At 40.7% G+C, this 22,932-nt stretch overlaps 1 protein-coding gene across 2 annotated transcripts in view; it reads left to right on the plus strand.

The window, feature by feature from the left end:
• STK32A (serine/threonine kinase 32A) overlaps positions 1–22,932 on the plus strand; it is a gene marked incomplete at both ends in the record, with an annotated part of 124,660 nt that overhangs the window by 83,962 nt on the left and 17,766 nt on the right. Inside the window, 2 exons of one of the 2 annotated variants that reach the window (XM_081233592.1) lie at positions 7,945–7,982; positions 15,007–15,096. In XM_081233592.1, the coding sequence (XP_081089718.1) occupies positions 7,945–7,982; positions 15,007–15,096 (128 nt within the window). The remainder of the gene's footprint in view (positions 1–7,944; positions 7,983–15,006; positions 15,097–22,932) is intronic. The other variant, XM_081233593.1, reaches the window with a different exon arrangement.

The raw sequence follows: 22,932 nt of genomic DNA on the forward strand, positions 1-22,932 counted from the left end.
CCCTTGATCTAGCAGCTAAAGTGCTAACTCCTGGCCCAGCAGGGGCCCCTTAAGGTTCTGCTCCTGTGCCCCCACCAGCATCCAGATGACAGACTTTATCTGTTACCATCAACAGACCACAAGTGGTCTTGTTCCTTTCTGGTTCCTCTTATTTTGCAGACTCTTTCCCTGCCTCTAACTAGTACATTTCTTTACCTAAAACCTCCTGGGTTTGAGTGGAAGACCCAGGAGCCCTGAGTTAGGCTGGTCTCTGTGGCAGAGTGATTTACTCTGTGTCCCTGTCTCCTTGGGTGCAGAACGCATAAATGTGACCTAGGATTCTAGCTGTGTGAATCCAAATTAAGGAAAACAATGGTGATGAACGAGCATTGACTAATGTTAAACTGTAAGGCAGGAAGCCTTGTCATCTAAACCTTCTGCCTCCAGAGACTACAAAATGGTTAAAAATCTCAAGTTTCTGGGATGGTGGTACATGGTCATACTTCTCAAACTAGAATGTCTGCACTATTGTACTGCTGGGGATTCACCTTCCTAGAACAACAGATTTATCCAGAATAAGAAAGGTGGAATTTTACTTTTATATTAAAAGAGATATGTATATATTATAGAGTAGGGTGCAAAGTCTATATGATTTTCAAATATACAATAGAAATTATGAAAAAAATTAAACTTGCTGCAGACCAAGTTCAACCACACCCCAGACCCCTGGGTATGTTAGGACATTCTCTCTCCTGAGAGGAAGTAAGATATGAACGTTTGAGATATAAACTAAGATTGCACCTTGCAGTTTTTGGTTGTAATCCCAGTTCTGTCTGTTACTTAAAATCTTGAACCATCTCTGAGCTCCCCCTTCTTCATTTGCAAGAATGGGTGTAGGGCTTCCCTGGTGGCACAGTGGTTGAGAGTCCGCCTGCCGATGCAGGGAACATGGGTTCGTGCCCCGGTCTGGGAAGATCCCACATGCCGCGGAGCGGCTGGGCCCGTGAGCCATGGCCGCTGAGCCTGCGTGTCTGGAGCCTGTGCTACGCGGTGGGAGGGGCCACAACAGTGAGAGGCCTGCATACCGCAAAAAAAAAAAAAAGAATGGGTGTAATATCTAAGTTATGGAGCTGTTATGAAGAATAAGAGAGATGCTGTCTCTCAAGTGCCTGCCATGTGCCTGCCACAGCATGGACAATAAATAATAGCTATACCACTCTCTTGACTCATGGGAAGCACAGCAGTTTGAAAACACTCTTATGGACTAGCCCCAACACCTCTTCCTATGGCAATGGCAGGCATTGCTAATCAATCTTTTCCCTTGGACATGGAGGTCCTTTACCAACACAGCCTGAAAGCCTTCAGTCTCTTTACTTCATTTCCTTGTAATGGCTTCTGTAACTAATACTACCTTGAACAAACTGTGGGAAAGGCTGGCACTGAGTAACAACAAAAAGAAGTAGCCAGAAAGTAGCTAAGAGTGTAGATCTTAAAAGTTCTCATCACAAGAAAAATAAATTCATAACTATGTGTGGTGATAGATGCTAACTAGATGTAGTGTGGTGATCATTTCAGAATATACACAAATATTGAATTATTATATTGCACACCTGAAACTGATATAATAGTCATTTATGTCTCAATTTAAAAAATAAAAATAAAAAGGGGGCTTCCCTGGTGGCACAGTGGTTGAGAGTCCGCCTGCCGATGCAGGGGACGTGGGTTCGTGCCCCGGTCCAGGAGGATCCCACATGCCGCGGAGCGGTGGGGCCCGTTAGCCATGGCCACTGAGCCTGCGCGTCCGGAGCCTGTGCTCCGCAACGGGAGAGCCCACAACAGTGAAAGACCCGCGTACCGAGACAAAAAAAAAAAAAAGCAGCAGCATCCAGGTGGTAAGAAAGTTGGAGGATGATACCTGGCCCTTACTAATCCAATCCTGGAAGCTTTTCACTTCTGTCTCCTGTTCGAAATTACATGTTTTTGCTTACAATTTCCCATCACACTCTCATACCCCCAAACCTCTCTTTTCTTAACATGGGTCTGTTTATGTGACCAATAGCCTTCATGTAACACTGTAATTAGTATATTATATGCACGATAAATATGATATTATAAATTATATATTTATATATATTATATAATTATTATAAAATAACATTATATAAATATATAAATAAAATATTATACGTATATTTTCCCCCTCTCAAGAACTGGGAGAGGACCCAATCCAGGAGAGCATTATGTGACAAAGAATTAAATCCAAACTGTGGACCTGTCAGAAAGCCGTGGGACACTGAAGAAGTTGAGTTTGATTTGGATACACTGATTTTCCTGTTCCCTCTTCTCACAACACCCCATATCAGATTGCAGGGTGAGCAACTTGATTCCAGGGTAGGCACAGTGAGGGGATGTAATTAGCCTATTAAGTTCTGCTAATGTCTTGTTAAAGTCATTCAGGTGAGAACAGCAGATATATCAGTTGCGCCTCGGACCCTGCCACAGGGAGTGTTGCGTTTCCACACTGCTATTTATAGTTTTCACAGTAGGAATCAGCTGATTCAGCAGGACCTGGACTTTTCTGTTTCATTATATCAAGATCCAATGAAGGATTTCTACAGAATGTGTGTGTTCCTAAAAGTGTACTTTACCACTCTGCAAATGATGGGTTTTTTTAGTTGCCAACAGTAAATACAGTGCATCTGGCATATGGAGGGTGTTTTGTTGTCGTTGTTCTTATTCTTTGGTTTTTGTTTTTCTCTTCTTAGGAGAAAAAGAAATACATGGCTTATTATTCCAGAAGTTTGAGAAGCCAAGGGACTAGATTCACTCATTTTTCTGACAAATATTTGTTTAAACACTGACTTTGTTCTGGGCACTTTGATGAGCCTAGGAGCTACAGCACTGAACAGCACAGAAAAGATGTCCTAGCTCTGAGAACTTGGGGGGAAAACAAATAATGAACAAATAAAGAAGAAAATAGGTAATGATAGTGCTGTGCTGAAAATAAGATGGAGGTGAAGACATGAGGAGGAGAGGGCTACTACTCTAGATTGGGTGGTCAAGAAAGAACTTGGAGGATGCAATATTTTAGCCAAGATGTGAATGACAAGAAGACACAAGCCACCTGAAGGTGTAGGGGGACAGGATTGCAGGCAGAGGGGACAACGTGTGAAGGAGACCAGGAAGAACAGTGCAGTTGGAGCATGGTGTGTGGCAGAGAGAGTATGCTATGAGATGTAGCTCAGGGCTCCGCAGGACTAGAGCACCTACAGGTCATATAAGGCCGGGGTAAATGGTTCGGATTTTATTCCATGTGGGTTGGGAGCCAATGGAGTCATTAGGCAGGGAAGGTGTGTGTAATGAAAAACACCACCCTGGCTGCTATGTGGATAATGAATTGTCAGGGGACAAGAGGAGAAGCAAGAAGAACAAGGTACTATACTATTGCAGACTTCATATGATGATGGTGGTAGCGCTGGAGATGGTAATTCTAATGTGTGTCTATGTATAAATATTTTTTCACTGTAGTAAAATATACATCACATAAAATTTATCATTTTAACCATTTTTAAGTGACAAAGTACATTAAGTACATTTATACTGTTGTGCAACCATCACCACCGTCCATCTCCAGAACTTTTTTGTCATCCCAAACTGAAACTCTATAAACATTAAACAATAAATCATCAATCCTTCTTTCCCCCCAACCCTTGGGAACCTCTATTCTATTTTCTGTCTCTGAATTTGACTATTCTAAGGACCTCATATAAGTAGAATCATACAATAATTGCTCTTTTGTGCCTGGCATATTTCACTTAGCATAATGTCTTCAAGGTTCATCCATGTTAGAGACTGTATCAGAATTTTATTCTTTTTTAAAGCTGAATACTATTCCATATGTATATACCACATTTATCTATACACCCATCAATGGATACTTGGGTGGTTTCCACCTCTTGGCTATTATGAATAGTGCTGCCACGGGTGTACAAATATCTGTTCAAATACCTGCTTTCACTTCTTTGGGGTATATACCCAGAAGTAGAATTACTAGATCAAGTATTAATTTCATGGGTTTTTTTGGTGTTTGTGTGGGATGTGATGGATATCAAAGGTTCTCTTTAGGACATATTATATTTATATTTATCATGGCTGCTAAACATACAGGTGGAAACATCAGGCAGGAAGTTTTACATATTATTAGTCTAGAATCCCTGGGTCGGGTCTGGTGATAAAAGGTATATGATATAAGGTCATGCTGCCCGGTGGATAGGCTGTCATGATGACAAAGGAATGATTAGGGAAATGGGAGTGAGGAAACAGTTGGGGTGCATGTTGTTTTCAGCTCCCCAGGTGATCCTAGATATACCCAGTTTTGGTAACTACCCAGTTAAACCATCTTACAGATTGCCTTAAATGAAGAAAACCATTTAGGATTATTGGATTATTGGAGAAGACAGAAGAGATAAGAAGTGGTGCTAAAATTCTGAACTAGAAAATCTCAACTTGTTCTAGCAGGAATTTTAATACAGCACCTGGGTTTATTTTCATTTCCTTTCTCCTACTGCATGAATAAACAATCTTATCACACTGCCATTCACCCTGCAGTGACTTAGAGGTTACCTCATCACTTTTTAGAGAAACTATGTACTTAGAATCTATGCTTATATACTTTATTTTTCTGTTAAAAGTCCACTTTTTCTTTTATATTTTTCTTAGATTTTCCTCATAGTCTTTCTCTGAATTTAGTAATAAACATGCCTCTTTACCACTTTAAACCCCGTTGGCATGGTTCCTTTTGAACCTTTCTTACCCTCCCCATCCCTGAGGGAACTATGTCTCATCTATCTTTATATTTCTCATATCCTAACACAGTGACTTATCAAAGTAGATAAATGTTTGCTAAATAAATGAATATAAGATTGAAGTAGGACATATCACCTTAAACTATGACCTCTCTGATCTCCATATTATTCTTTAAGCTGCAAGGAAGTTTCTGGGGAAAGTAGTGGATATAACGAAGTGTGGCTATAACAAATTTAAAAACTTAGGGCTTCCCTGGTGGTGCAGTGGTTGAGAGTCCGCCTGCCGATGCAGGGGACACGGGTACGTGCCCCGGTCCGGGAGGATCTCACATGCCATGGAGTGTCTGGGCCCGTGAGCCATGGCCGCTGAGCCTGTGCATCTGGAACCTGTGCTCCGCAGCGGGAGAGGCCACAACAGTGAGAGGGCCCGCGTACCGCAAAAAAAAAAAAAAAAAAAAAAAAAAAAAATTACACCTAGGGATTTAATAGAAAGCTCATAAAGTGCCAAACCCACAGCAATTGATTTCTCCTAGCAAGCCCTCATAAATTCAGGCCACGAAATCACTGTGCTCATCTTGCCACACCCAAGTCTCTCCCTTCCTGGCAGGGCTCCTCAGAGCCTCCTCCTCGCCTGGCAGACACTACCTGATGCTCACTGGTACAGGTCGGAAAGAGGTGTCAAGAGCCTAATGGCTAGTTTACCTCGAGCTTTAAACTGCAGAATGTTCAATGGTGTGCTGGAGTGCTCTGGTATATCCTGGTTTATGTATTAATCAAGAAACCATCCCCGCCATCAAGGAGTTCATGATCCAGTTGGAGAAAAAATGAATAGAAGTGTGATAAATGTTGTGATGGGATAAGCATACCATGCAGAGCACACAGGAGGGGTCATTGACTCAGAACTGGAAAATCAGGGAAGGCTTCCTGTAGGAAGTGGCATCTGAGCTAACAGGTGAGGGATGAATCTGCATTTTCTGGGTGCGGTGGTTCAGGGCTCTGATTCAGGCAAAGGAACGGCAGAAGGTGAGGGGATGCAGGGAGCTTTTAGGGGACTCCATGCACTCCATGTGGCTGGCACAGGAGCCAGATTATGAAAGGGTCTTTAATCCATGTGAGTGAATTTAGACTTGATAATTTTTGGAATAATGAAATCCATCAAAGGGGTTAGGGTGGAGTCTGCAATACTGAGAGTTCAGCCAGGGAAACATGCAATTTGAAACCCCCTTGCACTCTATCTTTTTAGCAAATTATACCCTGAACCAGAGAAAAATTTGCCACAGCTACAAATGACCACTTATGAATCCAGAACTAATTTTAAGAACCTCATAAACTAAATGAGAAGATATTCAAAGCTCCTGAAAGTACCCATTCACCTGCCTGTTGGGTGGGGCATATACTTGGTTCTATATGTAGGCAAGAGGCTTGTTATTCATTAATATTTTCAAAAGAGGGTTCTGACAGTCTTGGTCTGTCACAGACTAAAGTCACCTTATTCTAGTGACATAAAAGCCACTTGACTAGGCTGAAAATGTGTTCCCAAACCTGTTGCAGAATTTCTTCCCTAATGGCTTCTGGGAGTTTGGGTTTAAGGGCTTTAATGGTACATCAGGGAAGGGTAGTAAAAACCGGAGTGTGGAAGAGTGAGGGCTGTTATGAACTACAGAGCGGTGCTCTCACTGAGGAACACTGCTTACAATAATATTTGTTTCTTGAGGACTTTTGAAACTCTCCAGGCCATTCCTCTAAGTATTTACCATCAAACCTCTAAGTTTTTACCATCAAACTACTGCCTTCGTTGGAAGAGGGTGGATTATGTTCCCTTCTATGGATTTAAGGATCTCACCAATGCATAGAAAACTGGTCCAAATCCTTTAATTAACAATCCCAGGAATGATACTTATTAAGCAACTAGAGGCATTATAGCATCATCCTAAAAAAGGTTCTAATCTCCGCAAGTTTAAAATATAATCACCTTATAGATTGTTTTGTTTCTCTTTTTTATAGTCTTTAAGTTTACCTCATCTCTGTAGCTCTAGAGTTACACAGGCAACAATGATGATTAGTACTACTACTGTACTACCACCTTATGACAATTTAAATGCTGTATGATCACACACCACTATATGTAAGATAGATAACCAACAAGGACCTACTATATATAGCACAGGGAACTCTACTCAATATTCTGTGGTAACCTATATGAGAAAAGAATGTGAAAAAGAGTGAATATATGTATATGTATAAATAAATCATTTTGCAGTACACCTGAAACTAACAAACACTGTAAATCAACTACACTCCAATAAAATTTAAAAAATAAAAATAAATAAAAATTATACATAGGGCTTCCCTGGTGGCGCAGTGGTTGAGAGTCCGCCTGCCGATGCAGGGGAAACGGGTTCGTGGCCCGGTCTGGGAAGATCCCACATGCCGCGGAGCGGCTGGGCCCGTGAGCCATGGCCGCTGGGCCTGTGCGTCCGGCGCCTGTGCTCCGCAACGGGAGAGGCCACAACAGTGAGAGGCCCACATACCGCAAAACAAAAAAACAAAACAACAACAACAAAATTATACATAAAATTTAAATAAATAAATAAATGCCGGATGATCTATGGAGCAATACTGACACACTTGGATATAATACGCTGTAGAAATTAAGAGTCTGAGCTTTTAGGGACTTCCCTGGTGGCACAGTGGATAGGACTCCACGCTCCCAATTCAGGGTGCCTGGGTTTGATCCCTGGTTGGGTAGCTAGATCCCACATGCATGCCGCAACTAAGAGTTCGCAGGCCACAACTAAGGAGCCCGCCTGCTGCAACTAAGACCCCGTGCAACCAAATAAATAAATAAATATTTCTTTTCAAAAAGAGTCTGAGCTTTTGAATGAGAGAGACCCAGGTTCAGAGCCCTGTTTTTCTGTTTATTAGCTCTGTAACCTTGGGTTAAGTTCCTTAACCGCTTTAAGCCTCAGTTCTGACCTAGAAATTGGGGGTATTAATGGTAACTATCTCAATCCACTGTGAGAACTGAATGAGATTGTGAGTGATGAAGGGTTAGTACATTCATTCCTAGCTAGCATTCTTAAGCAGTTCACCTTTATCCTTTAGTTCTGTTTCTTTGTTTTATTATGAGCAACTTTCTCCTTTCTTTTTACTCCCCTAGGGATATGAAGCCTGACAATATTTTGCTTGATGAACATGGTAAGTAAGTGATTTGTTTGCCATCAACCACATAACATGCATGTAGAACAAGTTGGTTATCCCCAGAAAAGTAGTACTATATAGGGAAAAAGCGTCTTACTCGGTTCAGTTGAGTTGCATGTACAAACTCCATTTTATGGTGGGAGGGGCCATATGGGGGAACTTTATCATTTATTGCAGTGACGTAGTACACCCTTAAATAGCCTTGCATTTACATAAGGAGAAAGTCATTCTCTTTTCAATTTTCTTCCATTCCTACTGATTTCTTCAAGAAAAGCATCCCAGTTTTTTGGTGCTAGTTTGCTTTAATATCTCTATAGCAATCATCTCCCTTTTTTTTTTTTTCATAAAGACAGAAGAGGCTTAGAGCATTTGGTAGGCAATAGTATCTACCTGGAGATTCGTGACAGACTTTCCTTCTTCTGACGGTAAACTGGTTTCACATTTACAGAAGAGATATCAAGTTTTCTGTTCAAAGGTTTTCAGTTACTAAAAATCAGTCCATTTAAAGAAAGATATAAAGCAGATAAGAGTATCTCTGGTACCCAGCTATGAAAGTGACCGAGGGATATGGCAATGACCATGATGGTGATACATGAATGCCTGAAGTCCAAGAAGCACTGATTGAAGATGTCCTATAGAACAAGCTTTGGCCAACAGTGATTAAATGTGATAATCTCTTCCTAATATTATTTTAATGCACATTTGGATTTATTTATTAGAGCAGACCTGTAGGACACACAGCCTGCATGTTATAAATGTTACAGAGGCAATAAGATCCTTGTTAAATTTTTAGAAAGCTGCTAGGGGAGGGAGTCCTAAATCTGCAAAGCTCTGTATCTCTTTAACTTTTACAAAAGGGATTTGCAAGTGGGACTGAAACTCCACGGACCATCCATCACTTATTATTTATTTACCTAGTTGCATTTTAAGCCTGATTTGCCAGACGCCATGTGTGCTCAGAGGGCTAAGAAACACTTATGTGTATGACCTCTAATTTCAAAGCTTGGAGTCATTATTTATTTATGGACTGTCTAAAAAGATTTTCTCCACTTTCTTGCAATGCCTTATTTCTTCCTTCCCTTTACTGCTTCTGACATTTGGGAATAGTTTCTGAATCTCAGAAATGTGGGCAATGGTGAGGCAACATGAAGGTGACTTTCATTAAAGCACCAGCTATCTCTGCCTTAAATGGGAAGCAGGACCCCCTCTCACACCGGTGCAGATAAACTCTGTGGAGCTTCACAGCTGTGGACAAGGCCTCCCCCAGCCTCTAGAGGCCATCTTTGCACTATGTACAAAAAGGTGCTCTGTGTGCCCACCACAGCCTTGGGAAGGTGACCACTGGCAATACAGAGCCTGATTTCGGGTTCTGTCCCCACTTCCCCCTCACCTGCTTGCCTTTGTGCCCCATATATTGCTCAACCATTTGTCAGGACCCTGAATGGAGACATATTGGTCCTGTCAACCAAAAAAATGTACCTTCCATTCAGAGAACAACGTTTCGGTCTTGGATCTCAAACATGGCTTCATCTTATTCCTACCATGAGGTCATCCTGTTCTCTCTCATTCAACTTCTTTCTCTTCCTCATTTTCTTGTCAACTTGGTGATTGTAGATTAGGAGAAAGATCCAGGAATAAAGTAGTCTTTGAGTTTATCCACGCTTAGAGACTACCCTTGGGAAAGATTGTGTGATATCGTAGATAAGAGTGTGGGGTTCGGAGCTCAAAACCCAGTTCTCTCACTCACCAGCTCTGAGACGCTTGACAGGTTGCCTAAAACTTCTCTGCACCTTAGATTCTTCAGGGATGAAAGGTGTCCTTACTTCTCAGGGTAACTGTAAACACTAGCTGACACCCTGCTTATAAACTACTTGATTGCCACGTGCACAAGGAAATCACTCAATAACAGTTAAATGCTAGTATGACTCCATGAGTTCGTAGGGGCTTTCTCCCCACAGAAGGAAGCTTAGGTGACTTCATTTTGTTTTATATGACTTTATCTATATCATAGAGCATAAGTGAAAGCTGGGTCCTCACCTGTCTTTACTAAAGAATTATTTTGATTCCAGGTGGGATATACCAAAGATTGTGTGTGTCTACTTCTTAGGTCTTGTGTTTAAACAATCTTCTCTGACACTTAATTCTCAGGTAACTACACTTTCAGTGGCCCATTCTGCCTTTCCTTCATGCACGCAGGGGGTTAAGCCCACGTTTCAGGGCATTTTATTCTTGGTTGGACTGGGGCTCTGTTACTTAGGGCCTACAAGCAGGCATCCCGGTCTGCCTGAGGGACGGTCCTAGTCTATACCTTTATCTGGTGTACTATTTACAAAGATCTTTTTCACTCTCAAGTTCTGGGGTTTGGACAATGGCTTAAGAGGGGGCTTTTCTATATTTGTTCCCATCCTAAACTCAACTGGAGGATCACTGCAGTCAATGAGAGAAACATTGCTTTGGGAAGGACTGGATATGTGAATGGGATAGAAGCAAGCAAACAAAAAGGTTGCGAGTCATTCTCTAAGCATTGTCCTGGGGATCCCTTTCTGGAGAAAATAATTTGTTGAGGTTATTTACTTTCCATTTATTCAAATTCTGAAAAATTAAGCTTTCAGGCATTGCTCAGGGACCATAATTAACTACTTTGAAATGAAGCGATTCCCGGTGGCCCTCGCTCCCCAGCTCATTATGCAGAGCTGCTCTTGTGACAGCCAACTGGACCACAAATCAATGCCTGCCTCTGGGAGTGCTTTCTGGTGTGATTTGCCAAGGTCTCACGTTCGAAAACTTCATTTGTCTCCTCTGTCCACATTTATGGCTTTTCACCCTTTATGGACAAGATCATGTACGCCTCTTGCATGGGGATTTAGCAACTGTAAAGGATAGTTGTTTACCTCTAATACACCTCCTATGCCCGTTCCTCCAAGGGAGCTGCATATTACACCACATGGCTTATATTTTAATTCAGCACCATCAATAAGAGGCAGAAATTTTGTTTTACTCTTACTGATTCATATTGGTTCATGTTCATCAGAAAAGGCTGATATTTAAAGGAGCTAAATTCTTTTGTAAATGGAGAATCCTTTCACTGGTGTGAATGGACATTCCTTATACATCAGAATTTGACTTTAAAAAGTCTGTAATTTAGAGCATACCTGTTCTCCTTAAATGTCTCACTCACTAGTTCAGAGCCCAAGATGGCATTAGATCTTGCATGGCTCATAACCAACTGTCCTGATATATAGGTTTCATGTCCTACCAACTTAAGTACCCCATCCAATTCTATCAGTTCAATAGTGTCTAAAATTCTTGTGTTTTTCCTAAGCTATTCAGTAAATAAGTGCTGCATACAAGGAGCAATAATGCCTCCCTGGTGTATCTGAGAGAATGACAATTACCACATCATCTATAATTTAGGTTTCTTAATATCATCCCTAGTCACAGGGAACAGAGAAAGGCAAAAACTCCATTTGGGGGTATGAGGAAGAAATAATCCTGCTACCTTAACAGCTTCTCCCTTGCAGAGTCCCAAAATGTACCTAAAAATCAAGTGGGTAGCATCTTAAAACCTATATATACATATACATATATGTATATTATATACATATATACACACACACATGCACACACACACATATATATAGGAGAACTCTGTACCCTATCCCCAGATAATCAGGTGTATAAGTCTCTGCTAGTGCCTAAGGATATGAATTTTTAATAAGAATCCTAGTAAAATGTGGCACACATGATCTAACTGTTCTTGAGTTGAGGAAATTTTGGAAAGTTAGAGGAGCCATGCCAACCAATTGGTTATGGTGTCCTTGAGGGCTGTGTTGAGAAACATCCTCAAGCTGAACACAGGCACAGTGAGAAAGAGTGTAAGTAATGACCACAATGATGACTAAATTCAGTGACTCAATACTATGAACTCCAGTTTTTAATGTGATTCGGTGCCTCAAGGTACAGAGGTGAAAAGAGCTGGCAGATCACTCCCTATAGGGTGTTCACACTGAGGAAGTTCTGAGCCTTGTATCTGAAAAACTTCACAGTAAGGCAGTGGTTCTAACTGGGGATGCTTTTGCTCTACTGTCTCTCCCTGCAGGGGACACCTGGCAATGTCTGGAGACATTTTTGATGGTCAGGATTCTATCCAGGGGAGGGAAGTACTTTTGGCATCTAGTGGACAGAGGCCAGGGATGCAACTAAGCATTCCACCATGCACCGCACAGCCCTTCACAGCAAAGAATGATCAGGTCCAAGACCTCAATAGTTCCAGGTTGACAAACTCTGTTCTAAGGCTCCCTCAGAGCCGGGGCTTATGGAAGAGGCCAGAGTGGTCCCTCACACCCAAGCAATTCCTGTGTCCCTCCATGAGCAGGTGACCGAACCTTCCTCTGGGAGCCAGAACTCAGATTCATTTCCACAGCACAGAAGGGAACATGGCAGAAGGATCCCCACGGTGAGCACAGGGAAGTATGGCAGCATCCTGGGCCAGGAATGGAGACATCGGGGCTGGTGGCCAGGGGCTCAGCTTTCCTTGTTCAGCTTGAGGGCACAGGGCAACAGTTTCCAGTAGATCCTGACCCTCAAATGATTCCTCCCCATTGTTTACTATGCACCCTGGTGGGGGAACCCTGAGCCAACCAGCAGATAGTTCTTTTAGTTTGTTCAGCTCTTTGGTCTTATGATAAAGCGCAAAAAGTTTTGGGGCCATTTATAACCCACCAAAGACGTCCTGGACCAAATTCTAGATCCTAATTCTAGCTCTGCTACTTCTAAGCACTGAGAACTTAGCCACAAACAGCTCTTCTGTAAAACAGGAGCTACTTCATTAGGCTAAAGTGTACGAAAACCTTTTGAAAATTGCAATTAACCATATGAATGTAAAAACTACTACTTATAAATTCTTTCAACCACATTCAAAAGAAGTGTCATGCGTGAGTACTTACTGAAGTCAAGATCTTCTACTAAGCCTGGTCTTCTTTTAAAAGTGTGGTCTCAAACTTTACTGGGTATCAGAATCACCTAGGGAGCTTTTTAAAACACTGGGCCCCCATCCTCCAAGTTTCTGATTCAGTATGCAGAGGTAGGGCCCAGGAATTTGCATTTCTAACACTTTCCCAGGTGATACTGATGCTGCTGGTCTGGGGACTGCACTTTCAGAACCAGCTGACTCTGAAACATCCTCTACCTTCTACTTCTACATGAGCATAGCCCATCATAGGACTGAGTCGGCTTAGAGCACCTGCTCAGGCTAACGGAGAGTATCCCGTGCCTGGCTGCCCATCTGAATCACCTGTGGAGTTTCTTGTTCTGTTTCTAACGTGGATGCCTGGCTCTCCCACCAGTCCCACTGCACTGGTGTCCCAGGAGAATGAAGTCCGGGCGTGTGGGTTTCACAAAATCGCTCTGGAGTGTCTGATCATGACAAATAGCAACTTCCTGCCAAATGCTGAGCAAAGCCTTCCACAGTATTATTTCATTTGATCTTCCCAACAACCTCATGAGAAGATGATTACTATCATCTCAACTTTACAGAGAGGATAAGTCACCGTTTTGAGGTAGCATAGCTAGTTAGTATTAGAGCCGGGACTTGAAGCCAGGCAGTCAGACTCCAGAGAACAGGCTCTTAGTCATTAAGTCTCCAGGCTCACCTGTTTTGTATCAAACCTTGGGAAACATTGATCCAGTGCTTTGAGCGTGACCCATGGGGAGAAACAGAGAAAGAAAATACTGAAACAACCTATATTATGATAGGGTGATTTCTGGAGATCATCTGTTGGTACCACTTATGCAAGAATACCTTCCCTTTCAGCTTGATGAGCGCTACTTTTACTTTATTAGAATGTCATCAGATATAAACAAAACACTTTTTGCACCACACAAAACCCTGGTGATAAAGACAGTGAGATTTATCATTAGCGGCAGGCTGGATGCTATCAGGGAGCAGATAGTGCAGTTGGCAGGGGGAGCGTGGTCTGTGGGATATGGAAGAAGAATCCCCTCCAGTTACCACCATATCTCATCACAACCACAGAAGCATGCAAATGGAAATGCCAACACTTCACGATCCTCTCAAAGCATATGAATTTCCTGCCAACAGCTGACAGAACGGGCTTATCCTACTTCTGGCTGTGAATGCAAGGACCGTAATACAATTTGTAGGGTGTGCCCCCCGCTGAACTTAAGTGTTAGACCCACACTATATTGCCATGAGCGCGAACACTGCAGAGAAACCCTAGAGATCATCTAGTCCGCCCATGAATTTTTTTTTTTTAAGGGAAACTTAGGTTCAACACAGGAAAGGAACTGCAAGTGTATGATGTATTTGGAGCAGAATTCAGGGCAGGACCTAAGTCTCCTGGCTCCCAGTCTAGGGCTCTTTCTAGAGCCTCTTTAAAAATGAAACTTGACTTTTCCCTACTTTCCCTTGGTACATTATTTTGTTGGGGACCACTGGGGGACAACCTGAACTATCAGACAAAAAACTACTAATGATATTCAGAAGAACAAGGAGAGAAAGAACTCTTTCTTGGCAAAGAAAGAAATATATGCATCCACAGTCATGTCTGCTTTGTATTAACAATATTTGTTTCTTAAAAAAAAAAGATCCTGTAAAGATGCTTGGAAATTTGATACTTCAAATAGTTCTTATCTGCCCCCCTCTTGATTCTCACAGGCTGTACCAACTTAAAATGCTGACAACAGGCAAACATTGCCTAAGTAGAATTTACCAGAGCGTGGGCTCTTAAAGACCAAGGTTAAAACTTTCTGACATTGAACTACAAATTTACAACCAGACATTAACCTTTTCATGTTTTGGAACCTGGAGGGATGCTGCTTTAGACTATATTGGTCTTGAGGATAGGATAATTGAGTTTTTACTGTCTGTACCCAATTGCTAATGGCGTACAAGAATTTACAAACTAAGCTTCCAGGTACTATTGATTAAAAAAAAAAAAAGCGTGGTCTGCCACTGGGTTGAATGGAACTTAACGTTCTCTGTGGTCCTTCTCCCTCGCAGGGCACGTGCACATCACAGACTTCAACATTGCTACGATGCTACCTGTGGAGATGTGCATCACCACCATGGCCGGCACCAAGCCTTACATGGGTATGGGCCCCCTGAGCCACCATAGCGACTAAGAGGAAGGCTTCTTTATTCATTCCTGTAGACACCATGTACTATGGGTTCAATCATCTGTAGGGCCTTGCAGCTAGAAATGACAAGTCCCCCTCTGACTTTACCTAGAGAGCTTCTAATTTCACAGGTCTGCGATGAGCCTCAGGAATCTCCTTTTAGCAAGCACCCAGTCTGATCTTGATTCAGGAGAGTCATGGATTACATGTAAAAACACTATTTTATGAGTTATTAAGGACAGTTTCTACCTACTTCCTGATGAAGAATATTAATAATTAATTCAATAAATATCTACTAATTGCCTCTATGGACTCAGCACTGTTTCAGGTGCTGGTGATCCTGCAGGGAGCAAAACATACAAAGTCTCCAGCCCATGGAGCTTACCTTCTAGTAAAAGGAGTTTAAAAAAAAAAAAAAAGAATCAAACAGAGAAGGTACAGCCATAAGTAGGATGGTAATAAGTCACATAAGTATTATTATAACCATGATTTACATAATCCTGCATAACATGCACAGGGCTGTAAGTTCACAAAGTAACTTCCAGTTATAATTTTGGTTTTAGGTTTATCACCACAACAATCCCATGAATAATTCACAGGTGAAATATTTGAACTTGAAATTAAAGAGCAATGCCACTTTCTTTCAATATTTCATTCTCTTCCTCATGGAACTAAAGAGAGAACTAAAGAGAGAGAGGAAAAGAGAACTGTGCAGGGCCACCTCACTTTCCAAGAGAAAGAAATCATCTGTGGGGAAAAATGAGCCTGATTTTATATGGTATTTGAACAACTGTAAGTTCCTGGCTTCCAATTATCAGTGGGGGGAAGAAGTCTCCTTTGTCCTTCTAAAATAATGGACACATATAATTCAGCCTATTTTCTTGCCTGAAACCCATGGTACTCAAATGATAAAAAGGAATCTCTGAGACTGCTGGTCTGATGAGTTTATTCCCCAGGTTTCCTGGGTTTCCATATTAAGGGCTATTTGCTTGGAGCCAAATCAGAAAATGTGCATCTGGGTTTTCTAAGCCTGGTTTCCATGGTGAAAGGAGTAAAGGAAGACCATCTTTGTTTTCTCTCCCCAGTGATTTTAAATACAATATCCATATAATTTGATTCTCCTAAAAGTTGGCATTTCCAGTCTTTTCATGACATAGAGCTAGGAAATTGGAATCCAGTCAAGTTTCTCTGCACCTCTCCACCCTCACTCTTACAATTAACAATTACTAATATTTATTGAAAGCCTTCTAGGGACCAGACAATGTGTTAAATGTTTTGCATTCACTGACTCATTAATTTTTTCTCAACAACCCTGTGAGGCAAACTGTAATTATCACCATTTTACAATGAGGAAAATAAGAAGCTAAGTAATTTGCTCAAGATCACATGGCTAATAATTGAAAAAGCCTAGATTTAAAGCAAGCTCGTTCTGACTTTAGAAAACCAAGCTTCTCCCTAAAAGAGAGAAATTTAAAAGTTTATGTATTTATGATTCTTAAATAGATGTAAGCTGAATTAGGTAGGCCACGCTCTTAGAAATGTTTCTAGTTTTATTTTAAAAAATGAATATCTGACTGTCAACGCTTATATTTTCATCCAGACGTTGTTCCTGCCTTTCATTTTTGGATGGGAATCTTCCTAAGAGGTACCACAGGCAGAAGTCTGCTTTCTCTTTTTAAAAATTATGTTCCCAATAATTTGGTAAAATCTACCTAACAGACATTCACCAGCACTCATTTTATAGCATTCCTGCAGAATGTAATTAGCAATTACCCAGAAAGAAAAAAAATTCTAAAAAGAAAGAAAACTAGGATGAAATACTGAATGAAGATTATAGAAATATACAACATTTTCTAATGTAAGATGCTTAGCATATTATATAGCAGCTCCTCGACTCTGGCAATAAAAAGATGAGCTGTCTGTCAGTTCTTTTTTTTTTTTTTTTTGCGGTACACGGGCCTCTCACTGTTGTGGCCTCTCCCGTTGCGGAGCACAGGCTCCGGACGCGCAGGCTCAGCGGCCATGGCTCACGGGCCCAGCCGCTCCGTGGCATGTGGGATCTTCCCGGACCGGGGCACGAACCCGTGTCCCCTGCATTGGCAGGCGGACTCTCAACCACTGCGCCACCAGGGAAGCCCTTTTTTTTTTTTTTAACATCTTTATTGGCGTATAATTGCTTTACAATGGTGTGTTAGTCTCTGCTGTATAACAAAGTGAATCAGCTATACATATACATATATCCCCGTATCCCCTCCCTCTTTTGTCTCCCTCCCACCCTCCCTATCCCACCCCTTGTCTGTCAGTTCTTAAGCACCTGCACCCAACAAGGAAGTTTTACTTTTTTGAATTCCTCATCTTCTACCTCCATGCTCTTTCCAATCAACTCCAATCCCTCCTTCTCCCAACCCCTGGTCTGTGTGAATATCATCCAGATCACTTAGAGCTTAACCAATTAAAACATTCCTCTTCTCCAAATTAACCAAACCAAACAAACAGATATACTATGGAAAATGTGTAAAATGCTGATTAAGCAATGGGGAAATTAATCTCTCTACTTGTAGATATTTAGGGTTTCCTTCCAGACCTTTATTCTGTATACACACAAACACATTTTTTTAAGTTGGATCATACTGGAGTTTTGCAACCTAAATTTTCACTTTAAAATGTAATAACAATAATAGGCATCATATAGTGAGAATCTATTATGTCCCAAGCATTTTGCTAAGTTTTTAACATTATATCATTAAATTTTCAAAGCAACTCAACGAAATATGTTTTCATAGGTTAAAAATAATCAGGCCTACAGAGAAAGCGACATGATTATAATCACACAGCAAGCAACGGGCAGAGCACAAAGTTAAATCCAAATCGAAAACGTCTCAAGTCTGGAATGTTGATGGTGATGACAACAGAGCAGGAGGGGTAATGGCTGACATTTACTGAGCTCTTTCTATTGGCCAAGCACTGTCCTAAGTGCACGTGTGACATCATTTAAACTAAAAGCAATTCAGTTAGGGATGCCAGAGTCTAACCCTCCACACGCTGCTGTGCTATCTCTCTGCCTCCTGGCAATAAGCATGTCTCAGCCAGAACGGAAACCACTTCTCTCTGACTTCAGAGCCCGGCTCTGTGCAACTGACACTACTTATTTTTCCAGGCCCATATATATAACTACCGTTTTTAATGTTCACATGCTACAGAATTAGAGAGTTGCATCAAAATCTATTGAACCAATTCTTTATTGTTGAATTTTAGGTTATTTCTCATTTTGAAATATAAATAAATTTGTGATAAAAGTCCTGTTAGCAGAAATATGTGCTACAACTTATTTCCCATGATAAATCCCCATTCAAGGAATTTCTGGTCAAAGGGTATCTATGTTAATGCATTTCCCTCCTGAAAGTTTGCGTTGATTTCTACTCATTTGCTCTGGAAGCACCTGAGGATATTCACTTCCTTGCATCCTCACCAGGGCTGCACTGTCAATATCTTAATCTTCGCAAAAAAGATAAGTGAAAATGGTACCTCATTATGACATGAAAATTGCTTTTATTTTACTTCTTTTGTAAATTGCCTGTTCATGTTCTTTGCCCATTTTCTGTTAAGAGTGTTAATACATTTTTTTCTATTTCTTATTATGTAAAGAATTCTTGACCTTTATATATAAAGGATTTTAAATTCTAATGTATCATGTGTTATAAATTTCCTACTTTTTAGTTGCTGATGTTCTTATAGCATTTTTGACATGAAAACTATGTTCCTAACATCAAACCCTTAGTCATATTCTTTTGTAGTCTATTTTATTTTTTTATTTTTAAAGGTTATACTCCATTTATAGTTATTATAAAATGTTGGCTATATTCCCTGTATTGCACAGTATGTACTTATAGCTTACTTTATACCTAACAGTAGTTTGTATGTTTTAATCCCCTACCCTTATATTGCCCCTCCCCCCATAGTGCCCCTCCTCTCTTCCCTCCCCCCACTGGTAACCACTAGTTTGTTCTCTATAACTGTGAATCTGCTTCTTTTTCGTTATATTCAAGGTTTTTTTTTTAATTTTTTAACATCTTTATTGGAGTATAATTGCTTTACAATGGTGTGTTAGTTTCTGCTTTATAAGAAAATGAATCAGTTATATATATACATATGTCCCCATATCTCTTCCCTCTTGCATCTCCCTCCCTCCCACCCTCCCTATCCCACCCTCCCTATCCCACCCCTCTATGTGGTCATGAAGCACCGAGTTGATCTCCCTGTGCTATGCGGCTGCTTCCCACTAGCTATCTATTTTACGTTTGGTAGTATATATATGTCCATGCCAGTCTCTCACTTTGTCCCAGCTTACCCTTCCCCCTCCCTGTGTCCCCAAGTCCATTCTCTAGTAGGTCTGTGTCTTTATTCCCATTATGCCCCTAGGTTCTTCATGACCTTTTTTTTTTTTTTTTTTAGATTCCATATATATGTGTTAGCATATGGTATTTGTTTTTCTCTTTCTGACTTAACTTTGCTCTGTATGACAGACTCCAGGTCCATCCACCTCACTACAAATAACTCAATTTCGTTTCTTCCTATGGCTGAGTAATATTCCATTGTATATATGTGCCACATCTTCTTTATCTATTCATCTGTTGATGGACACTTAGGTTGCTTCCATGTCCTGGCTATTGTAAATAGAGCTGCAATGAACATTTTGGTACATGACTCTTTGATGTTGTATTTTTTAGATTCCACATATAAGTGATATTATACAGTATTTGTCTTTCTCTGATTTATTTCACTTAGCATAATACCCTCCAGGTTCATCCATGGTGTTGCAAATGGCAAAATTTCATTCTTTTTTATGGCAGAGTAGTATTCCATGGTATATATCTACCACATCTTCTTTATCCATTCATCTGTTCATGGACACTTAGGTTGCTTCCAGATCTTAAACCATTAGTCTTTTTACTTTATAGTTTCTACCTTTGATGATATTCTTAGCAAGATCTTCTTACCTCTAGATTTTAGACATGGTTACCTATATTCTTATTTTATAGTTTAATTTTTCTTAATCCAGCTATATATGTGGTAAGATATACAGTAAGGATATGACTTCATTTTTGTTATATTCTTGTTGTTGCTGTTTTGCGGTACGCAGGCCTCTCACTGTTGTGGCCTCTCCCATTGCGGAGCACAGGCTCCGGACGCACAGGCTCAGCGGCCATGGCTCACAGGCCTAGCCGCTCTGTGGCATGTGGGATCTTCCCAGACCGGGGCATGAACCCGTGTCCCCTGCATCGGCAGGCAGACTCTCAACCACTGCACCACCAGGGAAGCCCCATTTTTGTTATATTCTTAAATAATTGTTTTGAGACCATGTATCAAATAAGATCCCATACATGCTGATTTGAAACATGTTCATCATAAACTAAGTATTTTTATGTACTAGCATCTATATTCTGTGGCTTTCAAATCAATTATTGTAGCTTTATAATGTGGTTTAACACATGGAATTGCAAGTCCCTTTATCCTTTTTCAGAAAACCTTTATTATTCACATATTTTATAGAGGAAATTTAGAATCATTTTTGTAAATTCCATGAATTATTTCTGTTGTACTATATTTATATATCAGGTTTTGGCCCCTTTCTTTATGTCCTGAGCAGAATCTACTGTCCAGTTGCTTTAAAATCTGAAAGCCAAACAATGGAAATCCAAATAGCTAATAAATGTATTAAAGCATGGGCAAGCTTATTAGTAATCAGGAGAATGCCAATTTAAACCACAATGGAAGACCATTACATACTCACTAGATTGGAAAAGTCACAAGGTTAGTTAATGTCGAGTGTGGATAAAGAGGTTGAACAAAGTCTCACGTGTTGCTAGTCAGAGCGTTAATTGGTACAACCACTGTGGTAAATAGTTTGGCATTATCTAGCATGGGTGAAGATGCACAGCCCATCCCAGAATTTCCCCTCCCAGAAATGTCACCTAAAGACGTGTGGACTTAGAGGAGTCTTACATGTGCAGGAATGTTCATGAGAGCATTATTCAAAATACTCCAAATTGAAAACAATCCAAATGGCTATTAAAAGTAGGAAAGGTAGGTAAATGACAGTGTATTCGTATGGCTTTGAATGTGAACGAACTATGTGCAGCAAGTTGGATAAATTTTATACACATAATGTTGAACAAGAAAAGCAAGTCAACAAAGAAAACAAGCAGTAAGATTTAACACACACACACCCATGTTATATATATGCACAAATACATATACATATGTTATACACACATCTGTTATATATACATAATGTCATATACATATATATATATATATACACAACATACATATAACATATGTATTACTAAAATAGGCAAAACTAAGGTGTTGCTTAGAAATGCATACACAGGTAGTAAATCTATGTAGAAAGGCAAGAAGAAAATTACCGACAGAAATTCAGGATAGTGGTTACTTCTATGGTTGTAAACAGGACAGGACCCAGTGGTGGAGTCAAGATTCTATATTGTGCCCTGTGTAAGGTTACGTGGCCATTTACTTATAACTGCTTGTTAATTTTTATTTTATGTTATATTTACTTTTCTGAATGGAAGTATGGAAATAGTTTAAGAACTAAATTAAATACTCAATGTCTTTTTTGAAGGAAACTTAGTCCCTCTCCACCTCTATTTGTACCATCTCAGGAGCAAGGAGTCCTCCTGCAGGGTTGATGGAAGCCCTCAGCATCTCCCTGCCCTGACTTTTCAGCTCTTTGAGGGCTCAAAGAATTACCCATCTGTTATGCTTTTGTATGTTGCCATCATGTTTTTTCTTAGTGTTCTTTCAAAATTCCTCAGTGCCTAGCATACCATGAATATTTGTTGAATGAATGAATGCATATTCAAAGGTCTTCGTGCGGGAAAACAGTAAGTAGAAGAGGATTCTACTCGTATAAACTCCAAGGGTGGTCTAAGACCACAGAATACACAGCTTTCATAGAGTGATGTTTATGCTGGTGCATAATTTCTTAGCACAGTTGTCTGTTTATCCCTCAGAGTTCTCTGCAGCTTCTCTGAGATATCTGTCACCTGTCACCCGGAGGGACTACGTCATCTACAGATGACTTGCTTTGAGATACTGATAAGGGAAAGTAGAAGTATAGCCCACTCCATCCAGTCTGTGGGAGCACCGTGGGGTCAGGACCACTATCTCCCAAACTGCATGGGGAGCTGTGACTTGCAGAGAGAATGCAGTGATGCATGAAAGGTGGATCCACCAGGGAATGAAGTTTCCTTAGTTCTGCTACAGTGGGCTTTTATAGTCTGGGTCAACCCTGGACGTTGGGATGTCAACATTCTACCTCTCTAATTGGATGTTGCCCACAGGATTTTAATTGAAATTGAGTGCACCAGGCAGGGCAAACCTGTATGCAGGTCCCACATCACACCAATTTCCTTTGTCCAGAGCCAGCACCTTACTACCAGAGGCTTGGGTCAACTGTGCAGCTTTTGGCTAGGTAAAATTCCCATTATTATGGGTGTTTGCCTCTCTAGAAGAGTGCCTAGTTTTTTGAGTACTTTCCAGGTGCCAGACACTGTGCTGTAATTTTGGCATGCATCATCTCATTTAGTTTCTCACCTCTGTAGGAACTGCCTTCTCATTGTTCTGATTTTGCTGATGAAGATTCTCAAGCTCAGCCCACTGACTCGTTTAAGGTCACAATAAGTGGTGAAGGCAGTTTTTGAACACAGACAGCCTGGTTTCAGCTAATGTTTGCAACCAGGGCTTGATTGATTGATTCAGTATTGTTCATTCTTTTAACCCATTTCTG

The sequence above is a fragment of the Mesoplodon bidens genome (genome assembly GCF_964165515.1).
Source record: "Mesoplodon bidens genome assembly, chromosome: 4".
Taxonomy (NCBI): Eukaryota; Metazoa; Chordata; class Mammalia; order Artiodactyla; family Ziphiidae; genus Mesoplodon; species Mesoplodon bidens.